Source organism: Ciconia boyciana, chromosome 32, assembly GCF_034638445.1.
Source record: "Ciconia boyciana chromosome 32, ASM3463844v1, whole genome shotgun sequence".
Lineage (NCBI taxonomy): Eukaryota > Metazoa > Chordata > Aves > Ciconiiformes > Ciconiidae > Ciconia > Ciconia boyciana.
This window is the reverse complement of record NC_132965.1, coordinates 756,762-776,499: the sequence shown is the minus strand read 5'-3', so window position 1 is coordinate 776,499 and position 19,738 is coordinate 756,762. Positions and strand designations below refer to the sequence as shown.

General features: G+C 67.6%; 1 protein-coding gene across 1 annotated transcript in view; it reads left to right on the top strand.

Annotated features, from left to right (window-relative positions):
* The window catches only part of NEURL4 (neuralized E3 ubiquitin protein ligase 4), a 57,560-nt gene that overhangs the window by 26,381 nt on the left and 11,441 nt on the right, over positions 1–19,738 (top strand). Inside the window, 10 exon segments of the mRNA XM_072848614.1 lie at positions 394–470; positions 592–670; positions 2,882–3,051; positions 7,788–7,916; positions 10,818–10,963; positions 12,842–13,057; positions 14,035–14,133; positions 15,052–15,123; positions 15,509–15,672; positions 15,674–15,686. Of these exon segments, the coding sequence (XP_072704715.1) occupies positions 394–470; positions 592–670; positions 2,882–3,051; positions 7,788–7,916; positions 10,818–10,963; positions 12,842–13,057; positions 14,035–14,133; positions 15,052–15,123; positions 15,509–15,672; positions 15,674–15,686 (1,165 nt within the window).

Sequence of the window (19,738 nt, the reverse complement as noted above, 5' to 3'; positions counted from 1 at the left end):
CCTGCCCCCCCCAAATCTGCTCCTGTCCCCCCAAACCTGTCCCTGGGTCCCCAAACCTGCTCTTGCCCCCCAAAACATTCCCCTGGGTCCCCAAACTGGCCCCTGCACCCCCAAACCTGCCCCAGGCTGGTCCCTGCACCCCCAAACCTGCCCCTGCCCCCCAAATCTGCTTCAAAACCGCCCTGGCCCCCAAACCCCCCCACCCCCAAATCCACCCTGGCCCTCGCCCACAGCACCTCGGGGTGCTCTTAACCCCCCGCCCCCACCTGGGGGGTCCCTATGCCCTCCCCCCAACCTAGGGACCCCTGTGGCCCCCCACCGTTGTCCCCGTGTCCCCCCAGGTTTTGGGGTGTCCCCGTCCCCCCCCTCCCTTGTGACCCCCCTGTCCCCCAGGGCGCTGCGGGACGGGGAGCTCTTTGAGATCGTCATCCAGAAGATGGTGGATCGCTGGTCGGGCTCCATCGAGGCGGGTGAGAGGGGACAGGAGGGGACACTTTGGGGGGGGACACGGGGACATTGGGGTCCCCTACACCCCCCCCCCATCTCCTCTACCCACCCCGGGTCCCGGTGTCACCCCCGTTGTCACCGCAGGCGTCACCGCCATCCGCCCCGAGGACCTGGAATTCCCCAACACCATGACGGACATCGACTACGACACTTGGATGCTGAGGTGAGGGACGGGGGGGGACGCCGGTGTCACCTGGGGGGGCCACCTCGGTCCCCAAGGGGGCCGCCTCGGTCCCCTGGGGGCCACCTCAGTCCCCTGGGGGCCACCCCTGTCCCCAAGGGGCCACCTCTGTCCCCAAGGGGCGGGACCAGGCTCCCTGAGGGATCCCCTTGAGGATCCCTGTCCATCCCTCTCGTCCCCAGGGTCCCCCTGTTGTCCCCAAGGGGCCAGGTCTTGTCCTCGGTGTCCCCAAGGGGCCAGGTCTTGTCCTCGGTGTCCCCAAAGGGTCACGTTTTGTCCCCAAGGGGTTGTGCTGGGTCATCGGGTTCCCTGAGGGTCCGTAATTGTCCCCCAGGGTCCCCCTCTGTCCCCCAGGGTCCCCCTCTGTCCCCAAGGGTCCCCCTCTGTCCCCAGGGTCCCCATCCACCCCTGAGGGACCGTGTCTGTCCCCAAGTGTCCCTGTCTGTCCCCAGGGTCCCCATCCGTCCCCAAGCACCACAGCTCCCCGCAGGCCATCTGCATCGTGACAACGTGGCACCCCGTGTCCCCCCTTGATGTCCCCATGTCCCTGCTGTGTCCTCTTGTGTCCCCCTCCACGTCCCCATCCCCACGTCCCCCCATGTCCCCAGGGGACACCCCCGTGGGTCTTCTGCATCGTGACAATGTGGCACCCCGTGTCCCGCCTTGCTGTCCCCATCCCTGCCACGTCCCTCCATGGCGTCCCCATCCTGCTGTCCCCCTGTCCCTGCTGTGTCCCCTTCTGTCCCCATCCCGTGTCCCCTCCATGTCCCCTCACGTCCCCAGGGGACACCCCCGTGGGCCATCTGCATCGTGACAACGTGTCCCCATCCTGGTGTCCCCATCCTGGTGTCCCCCACCACGTCCCCATCCCCATGTCCCCCCACATCCCCAGGGGACATCCCTGTGGGTCATCTGCATCGTGACAGCGTGGCACCCCATGTCCCCATCCTGGTGTCCCCATCCTGGTGTCCCCATCCTGGTGTCCCTGCCGTGTCCCCTTGTGTCCCCCCTCCAGGTCCCCATCCCCATGTCCCCAGGGGACATCCCCGTGGGCCATCTGCATCGTGACAGCGTGGCACCCCGTGTCCCCATCCCGGTGTCCCCATCCTGGTGTCCCTGCCGTGTCCCCCTCCATGTCCCCATCCCCATGTCCCCCCACATCCCCAGGGGACACCCCCGTGGGTCATCTGCATCGTGACAACGTGTCCCCATCCTGGTGTCCCCATCCTGGTGTCCCCATCCTGGTGTCCCCATCCTGGTGTCCCTGCCATGTCCCCTTGTGTCCCCCCTCCATGTCCCCTCCATGTCCCCCCACGTCCCCAGGGGACATCCCCGTGGGCCATCTACATCGTGCCAACGTGGCACCCTGTGTCCCCATCCCGGTGTCCCTGCCGTGTCCCTGCCACGTCCCCTTGTGTCCCTCTCTGTGTCCCCCTCCATGTCCCCATCCCCATGTCCCCTCCATGTCCCCCCACGTCCCCAGGGGACATCCCCGTGGGTCTTCTGCATCGTGACAGCGTGGCACCCCATGTCCCCATCCTGGTGTCCCCATCCTGGTGTCCCCCTCCATGTCCCCATCCCCACGTCCCCCCACGTCCCCAGGGGACATCCCCGCGGGCCATCTGCATCGTGACAACGTGGCACCCCGTGTCCCCCCTTGCTGTCCCCATCCCCGCCACGTCCTTCCATGGCGTCCCCATCCCCGTGTCCCCTCCATGTCCCCCCACATCCCCAGGGGACACCCCCGTGGGCCATCTGCATCGTGACAACGTGTCCCCATCCTGGTGTCCCCATCCTGGTGTCCCCATCCTGGTGTCCCCATCCTGGTGTCCCCATCCTGGTGTCCCTGCCATGTCCCCTTGTGTCCCCCCTCCATGTCCCCATCCCCATGTCCCCCCACATCCCTAGGGGACACCCCCGTGGGCCATCTACATCGTGACAGCGTGGCACCCTGTGTCCCCATCCTGGTGTCCCCATCCTGGTGTCCCCATCCTGGTGTCCCCATCCTGGTGTCCCCATCCTGGTGTCCCTGCCGTGTCCCCCTCCACGTCCCCATCCCCAGGGGACACCCCCGTGGGCCGCCCGCATCGTGCCACCGTAGGACCCCCTTTCTCCCCCTCCCTTTTGTCGTCCCCCTCCGTCCCCACGAGCGTCTCCCGGTGTCCCCAACGCTGTCCCCGTGCGTCCCCGCAGCGGGACGGCCATCATGCAGGACGGGAACACCATGAGGAACAACTACGGCTGCGACCTGGACTCGCTGGGGACGGGCTCGCGCATCGGGATGATGCGGACGGCGCGGGGGGACCTGCGTTACTTCATCAACGGCGCCGACCAGGGCGTCGCCTGCTCGGGGCTGCCGGCGGGTAAGGGGACAGCTTGGGGACACGGCGGGGACGTTTGGGGACACGGCGGGGACGTTTGGGGACGAGGATGGCGGAGAGGGGATGTGGGGGACGAGGATGGCGGAGAGGGGACGCGGGGTCCTGCGTCGCTTTGGGGGGATCTGTGATGTTCCGGGGTCCCCAGGGGATGTGGGGACGTTTGGGGACACGGTGGGGACATTTGGGGACACGGTGGGGACGTGGGGACGAGGACAACGGAGAGGGCACGTGGGGAACGAGGACAGCGGAGAGGGGACGCGGGGTCCTGCGTCGGTTTGGGGGATCTGTGATGTTCCGGGGTCCCCAGGGGCTGTAGGGACGTTTGGGGACATGGTGGGGATGTGGGGACGAGGACAGCGGAGAGGGGACATTTGGGGACGAGGACAGCGGAGAGGGACGCGGGGTCCTGCATCGGTTTGGGGGGATCTGTGATGTTCTGGGGTCCCCAGGGGCGGTGGGGACATTTGGGGACACGGTGGGGACGTGTGGGGGCACGGTGGGGATGTGGGGACAAGGACAGCGGAGAGGGGACATTTGGGGACGAGGACAACGGAGAGGGGACGCGGGGTCCTGCGTCGGTTTGGGGGGATCTGTGATGTTCCGGGGTCCCCAGGGGCTGTGGGGACGTTTGGGGACACGGCGGGGACGTTTGGGGACGAGGATGGCGGAGAGGGGATGTGGGGGACGAGGATGGCGGAGAGGGGACGCGGGGTCCTGCGTCGGTTTGGGGGGATCTGTGATGTGGGGACGTTTGGGGACACGGTGGGGACGTTTGGGGACACGGTGGGGACGTGGGGACAAGGACAACGGAGAGGGGACATTTGGGGACGAGGACAGTGGAGAGGGACGCGGGGTCCTGCGTCGGTTTGGGGGATCTGTGATGTGGGGACGTTTGGGGACACGGTGGGGACGTTTGGGGACACGGTGGGGACGTGGGGACAAGGACAACGGAGAGGGACGCGGGGTCTTGTGTCGGTTTGGGGGATCTGTGATGTTCCGGGGTCCCCAGGGGCTGTGGGGACGTTTGGGGACACGGTGGGGACGTGGGGACAAGGACAGCGGAGAGGGGACATTTGGGGAACGAGGACAATGGAGAGGGACGTGAGGTCTTGTGTTGGTTTGGGGGATCTGTGATGTTCTGGGGTCCCCAGGGGCTGTGGGGACGTTTGGGGACACGGTGGGGACGTGGGGACGAGGACAGCGGGGGGACGCGGTGGGGACAGGGGCGCTGCGGGGGGACACAGCCATGTGCTCATGGGGACCTGCGCTGTTCTGGGGTCCCCAGGGACGGGGGGACGTGGGGACAGGGATGGGGACGTGGGGTCAGGTACTTAGGGGGACACGGGGTGGGGACGTGGGAATGGGGACATGGGGACAGGGACACGGGGACATGGAGGGGGACGCGGGGATGGGGACAGGGATATGGGGATGGGGACATGGGGATGGGGACACGGAGGGGACATGGGGACATGGAGAGGGATGGGGACACGGGGGGACATGGGGATGGGGACGGGGACACGGGGACATGGGAGGGGACATGGGGACATGAAGGGGGACATGGGGACAAGGTCACAGGAAATGGGGATGGGGACATGGGGACAGGGCTATGGAAGGGGACATGGGGACAGGGACATGGAGGGGACAAGGACACTGGAGGGGGACATGAGAATGGGGACATGGAGGACACGGGGATGAGGACATGGGGACAGGGACATTGGGGACATGGAGGGGGATGGGGACACAGAGGGGACACGGGAGGAGGTCACAGGGATGGGGACAAGGCCATGGAGGGGACACGGGGATGGGATGGGGACATGGAGGGGGACACGGGGATGGGGACACGGAGGGGGACACAGGGACAAGGTGACAGGAAAGGGGGACAGGGACACGGAGGAGGACGTGGAGGAGGACACGGGGATGGGGACATGGGGACAGGGACATTGGGGACACGGAGGGGGACAGGGACATGGAGGGGGACACGGGGACAAGGTCACAGGGATGGGGACAGGGGACAGGGCCATGGGGACGTGGAGGGGGACACGGGGATGAGGTCACAGGGATGGGGACATGGAAGGGGACATGGGGATGGGATGGGGACAGGGAGGGGGACATGGGGACAGGGATGAGGAGGGGGACATGGGGACAGGGCCATGGAAGGGGACATGGGGACGAGGTCACAGGGATGGGGACATGGGGACAGGGCCATGGAAGGGGACGTGGGGATGGGATGGGGACACGGGGATGAGGACATGGGGAGGGGGACACGGAGATGGGGATATGGGGACAGGGACATTGGGGACACGGAGGGGGACAAGGACTTGGGGGGGACACGGGGACGAGGTCACAGGGATGGGGACAGGGGACAGGGCCATGGAGGGGACATGGGGATGGGATGGGGACAGGGAGGGGACACGGGGATGGGGACATGGAGAGGGACAGGGCCATGGAAGGGGACATGGGGACGAGGTCACAGGGATGGGGACATGGGGACAGGGCCACGGAGGGGGACACGGGGATGGGATGGGGACAGGGAGGGGGGGACACGGGGATGGGGACAGGGAGGGGGGGACACGGGGATGGGGACATGGAGGAGGACACGGGGACAAGGTCACAGGAAAGGGGGACAGGGACACGGAGGAGGACATGGAGGAGGACACGGGGATGGGGACAGGGACATTGGGGACACGGAGGGGGACAGGGACATGGGGGGGGACATGGGGACAGGGATGAGGAGGGGGACATGGAGAGGGACAGGGCCATGGAAGGGGACATGGGGACGAGGTCACAGGGATGGGGACATGGGGACAGGGCCACGGAGGGGGACACGGGGATGGGATGGGGACAGGGAGGGGGGGACACGGGGATGGGGACATGGAGGAGGACACGGGGACAAGGTGACAGGAAAGGGGGACACGGGGACAGGGCCGTGGAGGGGACATGGGGACGCGGGGACAGAGAGGGACGTGGAGGAGGGACGTGGAGGAGGACACGGGGATGGGGACATGGGGACAGGGCCATGGAAGGGGACACGGGGATGGGATGGGGACAGGGAGGGGGACATGGGGAGGGGGACACGGAGATGGGGATATGGGGACAGGGACATTGGGGACACAGAGGGGGACAAGGACTTGGGGGGGGACACGGGGATGAGGTCACAGGGATGGGGACATGGAAGGGGACATGGGGATGGGATGGGGACAGGGAGGGGACACGGGGACAGGGATGAGGAGGGGGACATGGAGAGGGACAGGGCCATGGAAGGGGACATGAGAACGAGGTCACAGGGATGGGGACATGGGGACAGGGCCACGGAGGGGGACGTGGGGATGGGATGGGGACACGGGGATGAGGACATGGAGGAGGGGACACGGAGATGGGGATATGGGGACAGGGACATTGGGGACACGGAGGGGGACAGGGACATGGAGGGGACATGGGGACAGGGATGAGGAGGGGGACATGGGGACGAGGTCACAGGGATGGGGACATGGGGACAGGGCCATGGAAGGGGACACGGGGATGGGATGGGGACAGGGAGGGGGACATGGGGAGGGGGACACGGAGATGGGGATATGGGGACAGGGACATTGGGGACACAGAGGGGGACAAGGACTTGGGGGGGACACGGGGACGAGGTCACAGGGATGGGGACATGGGGACAGGGCCATGGAGGGGGACATGGGGATGGGATGGGGACAGGGAGGGGACACAGGGATGGGGACATGGAGAGGGACAGGGCCATGGAAGGGGACATGGGGACGAGGTCACAGGGATGGGGACATGGGGACAGGGCCACGGAGGGGGACACGGGGAGGGGATGGGGACCGGGAGGGGGGACACGGGGATGGGGACATGGAGGAGGACACGGGGACAAGGTCACAGGAAAGGGGGACAGGGACACGGAGGAGGACATGGAGGAGGACACGGGGATGGGGACAGGGACATTGGGGACACGGAGGGGGACAGGGACATGGAGGGGACATGGGGACACGGGGATGGGGACATGGAGAGGGACAGGGCCATGGAAGGGGACATGGGGACGAGGTCACAGGGATGGGGACATGGGGACAGGGCCACGGAGGGGACACGGGGATGGGATGGGGACAGGGAGGGGGGACACGGGGATGGGGACATGGAGGAGGACACGGGGATGGGGACATGGAGAGGGACAGGGCCATGGAAGGGGACATGGGGACGAGGTCACAGGGATGGGGACATGGGGACAGGGCCACGGAGGGGGACACGGGGATGGGATGGGGACAGGGAGGGGGACACGGGGATGGGGACAGGGAGGGGGACACGGGGATGGGGACATGGAGGAGGACACGGGGACAAGGTGACAGGAAAGGGGGACACGGGGACAGGGCCGTGGAGGGGGACATGGGGACGCGGGAACAGAGAGGGACGTGGAGGAGGACATGGAGGGGGACACGGGGATGGGGACATGGGGACAGGGACATTGGGGACATGGAGGGGGACACAGGGACAAGGTCACAGGGATGGGGACACGGGGACAGGGCCATGGAGGGGGACATGGGGATGGGGACATGGAGGAGGACACGGGGACAAGGTGACAGGAAAGGGGGACGCGGGGACAGAGAGGGACGTGGAGGAGGACGTGGGGACGGGGCCCACGGCGGGTGACAGGGGGGTGGTGGCCCGTGTCCCCCTGGGGAGCGGTGGCCGCGCTGAGGGTGTCCCCGTCCCCGTCCCCGCAGAGGTGTACGCGGTGGTGGACCTCTACGGCCAGTGCGTCCAGGTGTCCCTCACCGGGGCCACCGGCCCGGCCGACAACAGCCTGGCCACCAGCAGTGCCACCGAGAAGGCCTGTCCCCTCCCCTCCCCAGGTAGGGGACACTGTGGGGACACCGGGGGGGACACCGTGGGGACACCATGGGGACACCGGGGGGGACACTGCGGGGACTGGTGGCACCGTGGCTGTGGCCCTCGATGGGGTGGTCACCTTCCCTGGTGAGATGTCCCCTTCCCGGGGTGACATGTCCCTTTCCCTGGGGGACATGTCCCCCTCCCTGGTGACATGTCCCTTCCCTAGGTGACATATCCCCCTCCCTGGGGGACGTGTCCCCTTCCCGCGGTGATGTGTCCCTTCCTTGGGGGACGTGTCCCCTCCCTGGCGACATGTCCCTTCCCTAGGTGACGTATCCCCCTCCCTGGGGGACGTGTCCCTTCCCTAGGTGACATGTCCCCCTCCCGCGGTGACGTGTCCCTTCCCGGGGTGACGTGTCCCCCTCCCTGGGTCACATGTCCCCTTCCCTGGTGACGTGTCCCTTCCTTGGGGGACATGTCCCTTCCTTGGTGACATGTCCCTTCCCTAGGTGACATATCCCCCTCCCTGGGGGCCGTGTCCCCTTCCCGCGGTGACGTGTCCCCTTCCCGGGGTGGCGTGTCCCCTCCCTGGTGACATGTCCCTTCCTGGGGTGACGTGTCCCCCTCCCTGGGTCACATGTCCCCCTCCCTGGTGACATGTCCCTTTCCTAGGTGACATATCCCCCTCCCGTGGTGACGTGTCCCCTTCCCTGGGGGACGTGTCCCCTTCCCTGGTGACGTGTCCCTTCCTTGGGGGACGTGTCCCCTCCCTGGTGACATGTCCCTTCCCTAGGTGACGTATCCCCCTCCCTGGGGGACGTGTCCCTTCCCTAGGTGACATGTCCCCCTCCCGCGGTGACGTGTCCCTTCCCGGGGTGACGTGTCCCCCTCCCTGGGTCACATGTCCCCTTCCCTGGTGACGTGTCCCTTCCTTGGGGGACATGTCCCTTCCTTGGTGACATGTCCCTTCCCTAGGTGACATATCCCCCTCCCTGGGGGCCGTGTCCCCTTCCCGCGGTGACGTGTCCCCTTCCCGGGGTGGCGTGTCCCCTCCCTGGTGACATGTCCCTTCCTGGGGTGACGTGTCCCCCTCCCTGGGTCACATGTCCCCTCCTGGTGACATGTCCCTTTCCTGGGTGACATATCCCCTCCCGTGGTGACGTGTCCCCTTCCCTGGGGGACGTGTCCCCTTCCCTGGTGACGTGTCCCTTCCTTGGGGGACGTGTCCCCTCCCTGGTGACATGTCCCTTCCCTAGGTGACGTATCCCCCTCCCTGGGGGACGTGTCCCTTCCCTAGGTGACATGTCCCCCTCCCGCGGTGACGTGTCCCTTCCCGGGGTGACGTGTCCCCCTCCCTGGGTCACATGTCCCCTTCCCTGGTGACGTGTCCCTTCCTTGGGGGACATGTCCCTTCCTTGGTGACATGTCCCTTCCCTAGGTGACATATCCCCCTCCCTGGGGGCCGTGTCCCCTTCCCGCGGTGACGTGTCCCCTTCCCGGGGTGGCGTGTCCCCTCCCTGGTGACATGTCCCTTCCTGGGGTGACGTGTCCCCCTCCCTGGGTCACATGTCCCCCTCCCTGGTGACATGTCCCTTTCCTAGGTGACATATCCCCCTCCCGTGGTGACGTGTCCCCTTCCCTGGGGGACGTGTCCCCTTCCCTGGTGACGTGTCCCTTCCTTGGGGGACGTGTCCCCTCCCTGGTGACATGTCCCTTCCCTAGGTGACGTGTCCCCCTCCCTGGGTGACGTGTCCCTTTCCTAGGTGACATATCCCCCTCCCTGGTGACGTGTCCCTTCCCGGGGTGACGTGTCCCCTCCCTGGTGACATGTCCCTTTCCTAGGTGACATATCCCCTTCCCGGGGTGGCGTGTCCCTTCCCGGGGTCACGTGTCCCCCTCCCTGGTGACATTTCTCCTCAATGTGACGTATGTCCCCTCCATGTCACATGTCCCCTCCATGTCACATGTCCCCTCCATGTCACATGTCCCCTCCCTCGGTGCCGTGTCCCCCATGGGTGCCGTGCCCCTCCCCCCCCAGGTGCCACCCCCCGTGTCCCCCAGCCCCAGGGCCCTGTGCCCCCCCCATGTCCCCAACTCCCCCTGTCCCCAGGGCCGTGTGTCCCCCATAGGCCACGCCCCATATGCCACACCCCCAGTGACCCCGCCCCTTCCCCCAGGGCCATGTGTCCCCACCCATGCTGTCGTCCACCCCCATGTCCCCTCCCAGTGCCACGCCCACCGACGCCACGCCCCATTGCCACACCCCCTGTGACCCCGCCCCTTCCCCCCAGACCCAGGGCCATGTCCCCCCAATTCTGTGTCCCCCTCCCTGACGCCACGCCCCTGACGCCACGCCCCCTCGCTGCCACGCCCCCAGTGACCCCGCCCCTTCCCCCCCAGTTCTGTGTCCCCCTCCCCCAATTCTGTGTCCCCCTCCCTGACGCCACGCCCCCTGACGCCACGCCCCTCGCTGCCACGCCCCCAGTGACCCCGCCCCTTCCCCCAGCCCCAGGGCCATGTGTCCCCCCGATTCTGTGTCCCCTCCCTGACGCCACGCCCCCTCGCTGCCACACCCCCAGTGACCCCACCCCTTCGCCCCAGCCCCAGGGCCATGTCTCCCCCCCAATTGTGTCCCCCCGACGCCACGCCCCTCGCTGCCACGCCCCCAGTGACCCCGCCCCTTCCCCCCAGCCCCAGGGCTGTGTCGTCCCCCCAGTTCTGTGTCCCCCCAGTTCTGTGTCCCCCTCGCTGCCACGCCCCCTCGCTGCCACGCCCCTCGCTGCCACGCCCCCAGTGACCCCGCCCCTTCCCCCAGCCCCAGGGCCGTGTCCCCCCCACTTGTGTCCCCCCCCAATTGTGTCCCCCCGACGCCACGCCCCCTCGCTGCCACGCCCCCCAGTGACCCCGCCCCTTCCCCCCAGCCCCAGGGCCGTGCCAGCGGTTCCACAGTCGCTGTGGGCAGAACGTGGCCCTGGGGGCGGAGGGGCTGGGGGCCGCCCGCGTGGCCGGCTACTGCCACGGCCTGGTCTTCAGCCGCTCCCACCTCCGGCCCGGAGAGCTCTTCGAGGTGGGTGGGGCCCCAGAGGGACACGCCCATGGGGGGCGGGGTCATCCAGGGGAGAGGGAGGGGTTGGGGAATGACCACCCCCCACCCCCCCCTCCAGCAATGGTGGAAGGGGGGTGATGGTGGGAGAGGCGGTGTCTCTTTAAGAAAAGTGGGAGGGGCCCCCGAGGGATACGCCCACGGGGGGTGGGGTCAGCTAGGGGAGGGGTGGGGAATGGCTATGCCCCTGCATGGAAGGGGGCAACAGGAGGAGGGACGTTGTTTCTTTAAGATAAGTGGGAGGGGCTATGGTGGGACACGCCCACGGGGGCAGGGTCAACCAGGGGAGGGGCTGGGTACCAACCCCACCCGTACATGGGAAACGGGGGGGGGGGGGGCGATGGTGGGAGAGGCGATATCTCTTTAAGAGAAGTGGGAGGGGCCTGGGTGGGACACGCCTACGGGAGGGCGGGGTCACCTGGAGGGTGGGGCTGTGGCACGGCCTCGCCCCTGCATGGGAAGGGGGGGGCAACAGCAGGAAGGACGTTGCCTCTTTAAGAGAAATGGGAGGGGCTAAGGTGGGGCACGCCCACTGCGAGCCCCGCCCCCGTGCACCCCCCTCCCCAGATAAGCCCCGCCCCCTGGCTCCTCCCCCGCCCTGATTTAGATCCCCATTGCCCAGCTGCGCATTGATGGGTGGGTTGGGCTTATTGGAGCCCCGCCCCTCCTTTAACCCCACGCCCCCGGGTAAAGCCCCGCCCCCTATGTGACTCCTCCCCCTGCCCTGTAGTGGGTGAGCGATTGGGTTGCCCCCCCCGGTGGGCGGAGCCTTATGGAGCCCCGCCCCACGTAGAAGCTCCTCCCCTCGGTTAAGCCCCGCCTCCCTGGCCAAGCCCCGCCCCCATTTAACCCCTGCAATTTAAAGGCGGTGGGACTGTCCAGGGTGGGAGGAGCCTTATGGAGCCCCGCCCCTGTGCAAACCCCTCCCACTGGATATGCCACACCTCCCTGGATAAGCCCCGCCCCTGGCTCCTCCCCCTCCTCATTTAACCCCCACAATTTAAAGACCGTGGGTCTGCTCCCCGGTGGGCGGAGCCTTATGGAGCCCCGCCCCTGTGCAACCCCTCCCCGTGCATAGGCCACGCCTCCTGGCTAAGCCCCGCCCCTATTCACACACCCCCCCCAATTTAAACCCTGGGTGAGTGCTGGGTCCACCCGCTCTTATGGGGGGTGGGAGGGGCCTTATGTAGCCCCGCCCCCAACAAGCCCCGCCCCCGGCTCCGCCCCATTTCACCTCCCATTGCCCAGCTGCGAATTGAACCCTGGGTGACGGGTAGGTCTGTGTGCAGGCCCCCCCGTGGGTGGAGCCTCCCGTAGCCCCGCCCCTGCAAGCCCCACCCCTGCAAGCCCCGCCCCAACAAGCCCCGCCCCCGGCTCCGCCCCATTTCACCTCCCATTGCCCAGCTGCGAATCGAACCCTGGGTGACGGGTAGGTCTGTGTGTGCCCCCCCCCCGTGGGTGGAGCCTCCCGTAGCCCTGCCCCTGCAAGCCCTGCCCCCAACAAGCCCCACCCCGGCTCCGCCCCATTTCACCTCCCATTGCCCAGCTGTGAATCGAACCCTCGGTGATGGGTAGGTCTGTGTGCGCCCCCCCCCCCTGGGTGGAGCCTCCCGTAGCCCCGCCCCTGCAAGCCCCACCCCTGCAAGCCCCGCCCCAACAAGCCCCGCCCCGGCTCCGCCCCATTTCACCTCCCATTGCCCAGCTGTGAATCGAACCCTGGGTGACGGGTAGGTCTGTGTGTGCCCCCCCCCCCGTGGGTGGAGCCTCCCGTAGCCCTGCCCCTTCAAGCCCCGCCCCTTCAAGCCCCGCCCCCTCCGCCTGCCTTAACCCCTCGCCCGCCAGGTGCGGATCGAGGCGCTGGACGAGCGCTGGGCGGGCTCGGTGCGGCTGGGGCTGACGGCGCTGCCCCCGGGGCAGGGCCCCCCCGGGCCCCCCGCCCTCCCCGCCACCCTCCTGGACCTGCCCGCGCCCCCCACCTGGGTGGTGGCGGGGGCCGAGGTGCGGCGCAACGGGACCCTCACCCGCCACAACTACGGCGTCTCCCTCGACCGGCTGGCGGTGAGGAGCCGGGGGGGGGGTCCTGGGGGCCGGGGAGGGGGGGGCTTGAGGGTCCCAGGGGACACAGGGAGCTTCTAGGGGGGTCCTGGGGGGGCCGGGGGGAGGTCAGGGGGGCTTGAGGGTCCCAGGGGCACAGGGGGCTCAGGGGGTCCTGGGGGGTCTGGGGGGGGGTCAGGGGGGCTTGAGGGTCCCAGGGGCACAGGAAGCTTCTGGGGGTCCTGGGGGGTCCGGGGGGTCCTGGGGGGTCTGGGGGTCCTGGGGGGTCGGGGGGGGGGCTTGAGGGTCCCAGGGGACACAGGGAGCTCCCATGGGGATCATGGGGGGTTCAGGGGGTCAGAGGGGTCCTGGGGGGTCCGGGGGCTTGAGGGTCCCAGGGGGCACAGGGAGCTTCTGGGGGGTCCTGGGGGGTCAGGGGGTCCTGGGGGGGCCGGGGGGGTCAGGGGGCTTGAGGGTCCCAGGGGACACAGGAAGCTTCTAGGGGGTCCTGGGGAGGGTCCGGGGGGGTCAGGGGGTCCGGGGGCTTGAGGGTCCTATGGGACACAGGGAGCTTCTGGGGGGTTCAGGGGGGTCATGGGGGGCTCAGGGGGTCCTGGGGGGTCTGGGGAGGGGGGCTTGAGGGTCCCAGGGGACACAGGGAGCTTCTGGGGGGTCCTGGGGGGTCCGGGGGGGTCAGGGGGTCCGGGGGGCTTGAGGGTCCTAGGGGACACAGGGAGCTCCCATGGGGGTCCTGGGGGGTTCAGGGGGTCCCCGGGGGTCTTGAGGGTCTTGGGGGGTTCAGGGGGTCAGGAAGGTTCCCAAGGGGGTCCCGGGGTCTCAGGGGAGATTCAGGGGGTCCCCAGGGGGTCTTGGGGGTCCCAGGGGGTCCGGGGGGCCTGGAGCTCCCGGGGGGGTCCTGAGGGTGTTTGGGGGGGGTCAGGGAGCCCCCGGGGGGTTCAGGGGGGTCCCGGGGGTCTGACGGGTGCCCCCCCCCCCCCCAGGTCGGGAACCGGCTGGGGGTGCGGCGCGGCCCCGATGACGCGATGCACATCCTGGTGGACGGGGAGGACATGGGCCCCGCCGCCACCGGCGTCGCCAAGGTAACGCCCCGTGATGTCATCCCTGTGACGTCATCCCCCCTGCCCCTGTGATGTCACTCCTGTGAGGCCACACCCCTCCCCGCCAAGGATGTCACCCCCGCGGTGCCACCGCTGTGGTGTCGCCCCCCCTGGGATGTCACCCCCCCACGATGTCACCGCCATGGTGTCACCCCCGCTATGATGTCACTCCTGTGATGTCACCCCCTTGTGATGTCAGCCCTGCGGTGGCACCCCCTGTGATGTCACTTCCACCATGTGTCCCCCCCCGTGATGTCACCCCCGCAGCGTCACCCTATGCAGGGCTCCGGTGTCGCCAGGGGCTCTCTGACCTCACTTCCTGCCTGGGAGGAGCATGGTTGTGATGTCACGAGGCTCTCTGAGCTCACTTCCCGTCTGGGAGGAGCATGGTTGTGATGTCACGAGGCTCTCTGACCTCACTTCCTGCCTGGGAGAGCCTTCGCCATGATGTCACTTGGTTTCCTGATGTCAGTTCTTCCTTGGGAGGGGCATAGCTATGATGTCATCGAGCTCTCTGCCCTCACTTCTTGGCCAGGAGGATCCTGGTCATGATGTCACAGGGCTCTGTGACCTCACTTCCTGCCTGGGTTGACCTTTGCCATGATGTCACTGGGTTTGCTGACCTCACTTCCTGCCTGGGAAGGGCTCTGCCGTGATGTCACTCGCTTTCCTGACCTCACTTGCTACTTGGGAGAGGCATAGCTGTGATGTCATAGAGCTCTCTGACCTCACTTCCTGCCCTGGAGAGTCCTGACTGTGATGTCACCGGGCTCTGTGACCTCACTTCCTGCCGGGGAGGGGCTGGGGCTGTGATGTCACTGGCTCCCCTGACCTCACGCCCTGCCTGGGCGGGGCAGGGCCGTGATGTCACGCGCTGACGTCACCGCCCCTCCCCCGCAGAACGCCTTCGTGGCGCTGGACCTGTACGGGCGGGTGACGGCCGTCTCCATCGTCAGCGCGGGGGGGAGGGGGGCAGCGGCGCCCCTCCCCCAGCCCCTCCCCACCCCCAGCCCCTCCCCCACCGCCGGGACCCCTGGCCGTGAGTGGGGGGGCACTGGGAGGGACTGGGGGGCACTGGGGGGCACTGGGAAGCACTGGCGGATACTGGGGGCACTGGGAGGGACTGGGGGGCACTGGGGGGCATTGGCGGATACTGGGGGGCACTGGGAGGGACTGGGGGCACTGGGGGGCACTGGGAACCCCCAAAGGGTCACCCTGCCCCCCATGACCCCCTGACCCTCTCCCCCGAGCCCCCCATTTTTGGGGCACCACCCAACCCCCTTCTCTCCATCCCCCATCTCCACCCCCCAGGGACCCCTAAACCCCCTTTAACGCCCCCAACCCCCCTTTCCCCCAGCCCCCCATGGCCCCCCATGACCCCCTGACCCTCTCCCCCCCCAGGGCCCCCACATTTTTGGGGTGCCACGGCAAGAACATCCTCCTCTCCAACGGCAACCGCACGGCCACGCGCGTCTCCACCTACAACCAGGGGCTGGTGGTGGTGGGGCAGCCCCTCCCCCGGCCGCCTCTTCCAGGTACCGCCCACCCCCCGGCAGCCAATGGCGGCCCTGCGCCGCCGTGAGGTCATGGGGAGGGAGGGAGGTCGGGGGGACCGAGGTGATGTCATGCGGGGGTTGGCCAATGGCAGCCCTGTGCCCCGATGAGGTCATGGGGAGGGAGGGGAGGCTGGGGGACCCTGGTGATGTCATGCAGAGGTTGGCCAATGGCGGCCCTGTGCCCCGATGAGGTCATGGGGAGGGAGGGGAGGCTGGGGGGGACCCTGGTGATGTCATGCAGGGGTTGGCCAATGGCGGCCCTGCGCTGCCGTGAGGTCATGGGGAGGGAGGGGAGGTCGGGGGGACCATGGTGATGTCATGCGGGGATTGGCCAATGGCAGCCCTGTGCCCCGATGAGGTCATGGGGAGGGAGGGAGGCTGGGGGGACCCTGGTGATGTCATGCAGGGGTTGGCCAATGGTGGTCCTGCGCTGCCGTGAGGTCATGGGGAGGGAGGGGAGGTCGGGGGGACCGTGGTGATGTCATGCGGGGGTTGGCCAATGGTGGCCCTGCGCTGCCGTGAGGTCATGGGGAGGGAGGGAGGTCGGGGACCGTGATGATGTCATGCGGGGTTGGCCAATGGCAGCCCTGTGCCCGATGAAGTCATGGGGAGGGAGGGGAGGCTGGGGGGGACTCTGGTGATGTCATACGGGGGTTGGCCAATGGTGGTCCTGTGCTTCCGTGAGGTCATGGGGAGGGAGGGGAGGTTGGGAGGGCCCCTGGTGATGTCATGCGGGGGTTCGCCAATGGTGGCCCTACATCCCGATGAGGTCATGGTGCGGGAGGGGAGGTCGGGGAGGGCCCAGTGGGGGGGGCGGGGGACGTGTGTCTGCGTGTGAGGTCATATTGGGCAGCCAATGGCGGCAGTGCAGTGATGTGTATAGCAGGGGCTGTGATGTCACACGGGGATGGCCAATCATGGCTCACCACCTTCCCTGACATCATGCCAGGCTGGCCAATCGGATGTCAGAGCTGCTGTGGATGCGGGGGCTGGGCTGATGACATCACAGTGGCATCACCGTGATGTCACAGGCACCCTCGGGTGCAGGGGGAGGCGCTGAACCCGCGGCGGAGCTCATGGGGGGGGTGGGCGGGGCGGGGACATCACTGGGAGGGGTGGTGACATCATGGGGTTGTGATGACATCACCGTGATGTCACCCCCCCCAGGCACAAATCAACTCTGCAATGGAGCTTGGTGATGGGGGCGGCTGGGGGGGTATGTGGTGATGTCACGGAGGGGGGGTGATGATGTCGCAGAGAGGGGTGATGACATCGTGGTGATGTCACACACACCCCGCCCCGCGCCCTGAACCCGCGGGGGAGTTTGTGGCCGGGGGCAGGGGGGGGAGCTGTGGGTTGGTGATGTCACTGAGGGGGTGATGATGTCACAGGGAGGTGATGATGTCATGATGATGTCACCACCTCCTCCAGCTGCAGCTCGATGCCCTGAGCCCATTGTGCAGCTCGTGGGCGGGGGAGGGGGGGGCAGGTGGTGATGTCACTGGGGGTTGATGATGTCAGAGCGGTTGGGTGATGACGTCACAATGACGTCACCCCCTCCCCCGTGCAGCTCGGGGCCGGGGGGGGAGGGGTGGCAGTGTCCCCAGCGTGTGATGACATCACGGGGTGTGCTGACATCACGGTGATGTCACCCACAGCTGCGGCTTGATGCCCTGAACCCACTGTGCAGCTCGGGGGGTGCGTGTGTGACCTGGGGGGGGGCATGTGGTGATGTCACTGGGAGTTGATGATGTCAGGGTAGGTAGGTGCTGACGTCGGGGCCGTTGGCTGATGACCTCATGATGACGTCACCCCCAGGTGCAGATCGACGCCCTGAACCCCCAGTGGAGCTCGGGGGGGGATGGGGGTGCGTGTGTGGCCTGGGGGGGGCATGCGGTGATGTCACTGGGAGTTGATGATGTCAGGGTGGTTGGGTGCTGACGTCGGGGCCGTTGGCTGATGACATCACGATGATGTCACCCCAGGTGCAGATCGACGCCCTGAACCCCCAGTGGAGCTCGGGGGGGGATGGGGGGTGCGTGTGTGGCCTGGGGGGGCATGCGGTGATGTCACTGGGAGTTGATGATGTCAGGGTGGTTGGGTGCTGACGTCGGGGCCGTTGGCTGATGACATCACGATGACGTCACCCCCAGGTGCAGATCGACGCCCTGAACCCCCAGTGGAGCTCATGGGGGGATGGGGGGTGCGTGTGTGACCTGGGGGGTGTGCGGTGATGTCACTGGGAGTTGATGATGTCAGGGTGGTTGGGTGCTGACGTCGGGGCCGTTGGCTGATGACCTCACGATGACGTCACCCCCAGGTGCAGATCGACGCCCTGAACCCCCAGTGGAGCTCGGGGGGGACGGGGTGCGTGTGTGACCTGGGGGGCGTGCGGTGATGTCACTGGGAGTTGATGATGGCAGGGTAGGTAGGTGCTGACGTCGGGGCCGTTGGCTGATGACCTCACGATGACGTCACCCCCAGGTGCAGATCGACGCCCTGAACCCCCAGTGGAGCTCGGGGGGGGGGATGGGGGGGTGCGTGTGTGGCCTGGGGGGGGGGCGTGCGGTGATGTCACTGGGAGTTGATGATGTCAGGGCGGTTGGGTGCTGACGTCGGGGCCGTTGGCTGATGACCTCACGATGACGTCACCCCCAGGTGCAGATCGACGCCCTGAACCCCCAGTGGAGCTCGGGGGGGGGATGGGGGGGTGCGTGTGTGGCCTGGGGGGGGGGCGTGCGGTGATGTCACTGGGAGTTGATGATGTCAGGGTAGGTAGGTGCTGACGTCGGGGCCGTTGGCTGATGACCTCACGATGACGTCACCCCCAGGTGCAGATCGACGCCCTGAACCCCCAGTGGAGCTCATGGGGGGGGATGGGGGTGCGTGTGTGACCTGGGTGGGGGTGTGCGGTGATGTCACTGGGAGTTGATGATGTCAGGGTGGTTGGGTGCTGACGTCGGGGCCGTTGGCTGATGACCTCACGATGACGTCACCCCCAGGTGCAGATCGACGCCCTGAACCCCCAGTGGAGCTCGGGGGGACGGGGGTGCGTGTGTGACCTGGGGGGCGTGCGGTGATGTCACTGGGAGTTGATGATGTCAGGGTAGGTAGGTGCTGACGTCGGGGCCGTTGGCTGATGACCTCACGATGACGTCACCCCCAGGTGCAGATCGACGCCCTGAACCCCAGTGGAGCTCGGGGGGATGGGGGTGCGTGTGTGGCCTGGGGGGGTGCGGTGATGTCACTGGGAGTTGATGATGTCAGGGCGGTTGGGTGCTGACGTCGGGGCCGTTGGCTGATGACCTCACGATGACGTCACCCCCAGGTGCAGATCGACGCCCTGAACCCCCAGTGGAGCTCGGGGGGGGGACGGGGGGTGCGTGTGTGGCCTGGGGGGGGGGCGTGCGGTTATGTCACTGGGAGTTGATGATGTCAGGGTAGGTAGGTGCTGACGTCGGGGCCGTTGGCTGATGACCTCACGATGACGTCACCCCCAGGTGCAGATCGACGCCCTGAACCCCCAGTGGAGCTCATGGGGGGGGATGGGGGGGTGCATGTGGGACCTGGGGGGCGTGCGGTGATGTCACTGGGAGTTGATGATGTCAGGGTGGTTGGGTGCTGACGTCGGGGCCGTTGGCTGATGACCTCACGATGACGTCACCCCCAGGTGCAGATCGACGCCCTGAACCCCCAGTGGAGCTCGGGGGGATGGGGGTGCGTGTGTGGCCTGGGGGCGTGCGGTGATGTCACTGGGAGTTGATGATGTCAGGGCGGTTGGGTGCTGACGTCGGGGCCGTTGGCTGATGACCTCACGATGACGTCACCCCCAGGTGCAGATCGACGCCCTGAACCCCCAGTGGAGCTCGGGGGGGGGGACGGGGGGTGCGTGTGTGACCTGGGGGGGCGTGCGGTGATGTCACTGGGAGTTGAGGATGTGAGGGTAGGTAGGTGCTGACGTCAGGGCCGTTGGCTGATGACCTCACGATGACGTCACCCCCAGGTGCAGATCGACGCCCTGAACCCCCAGT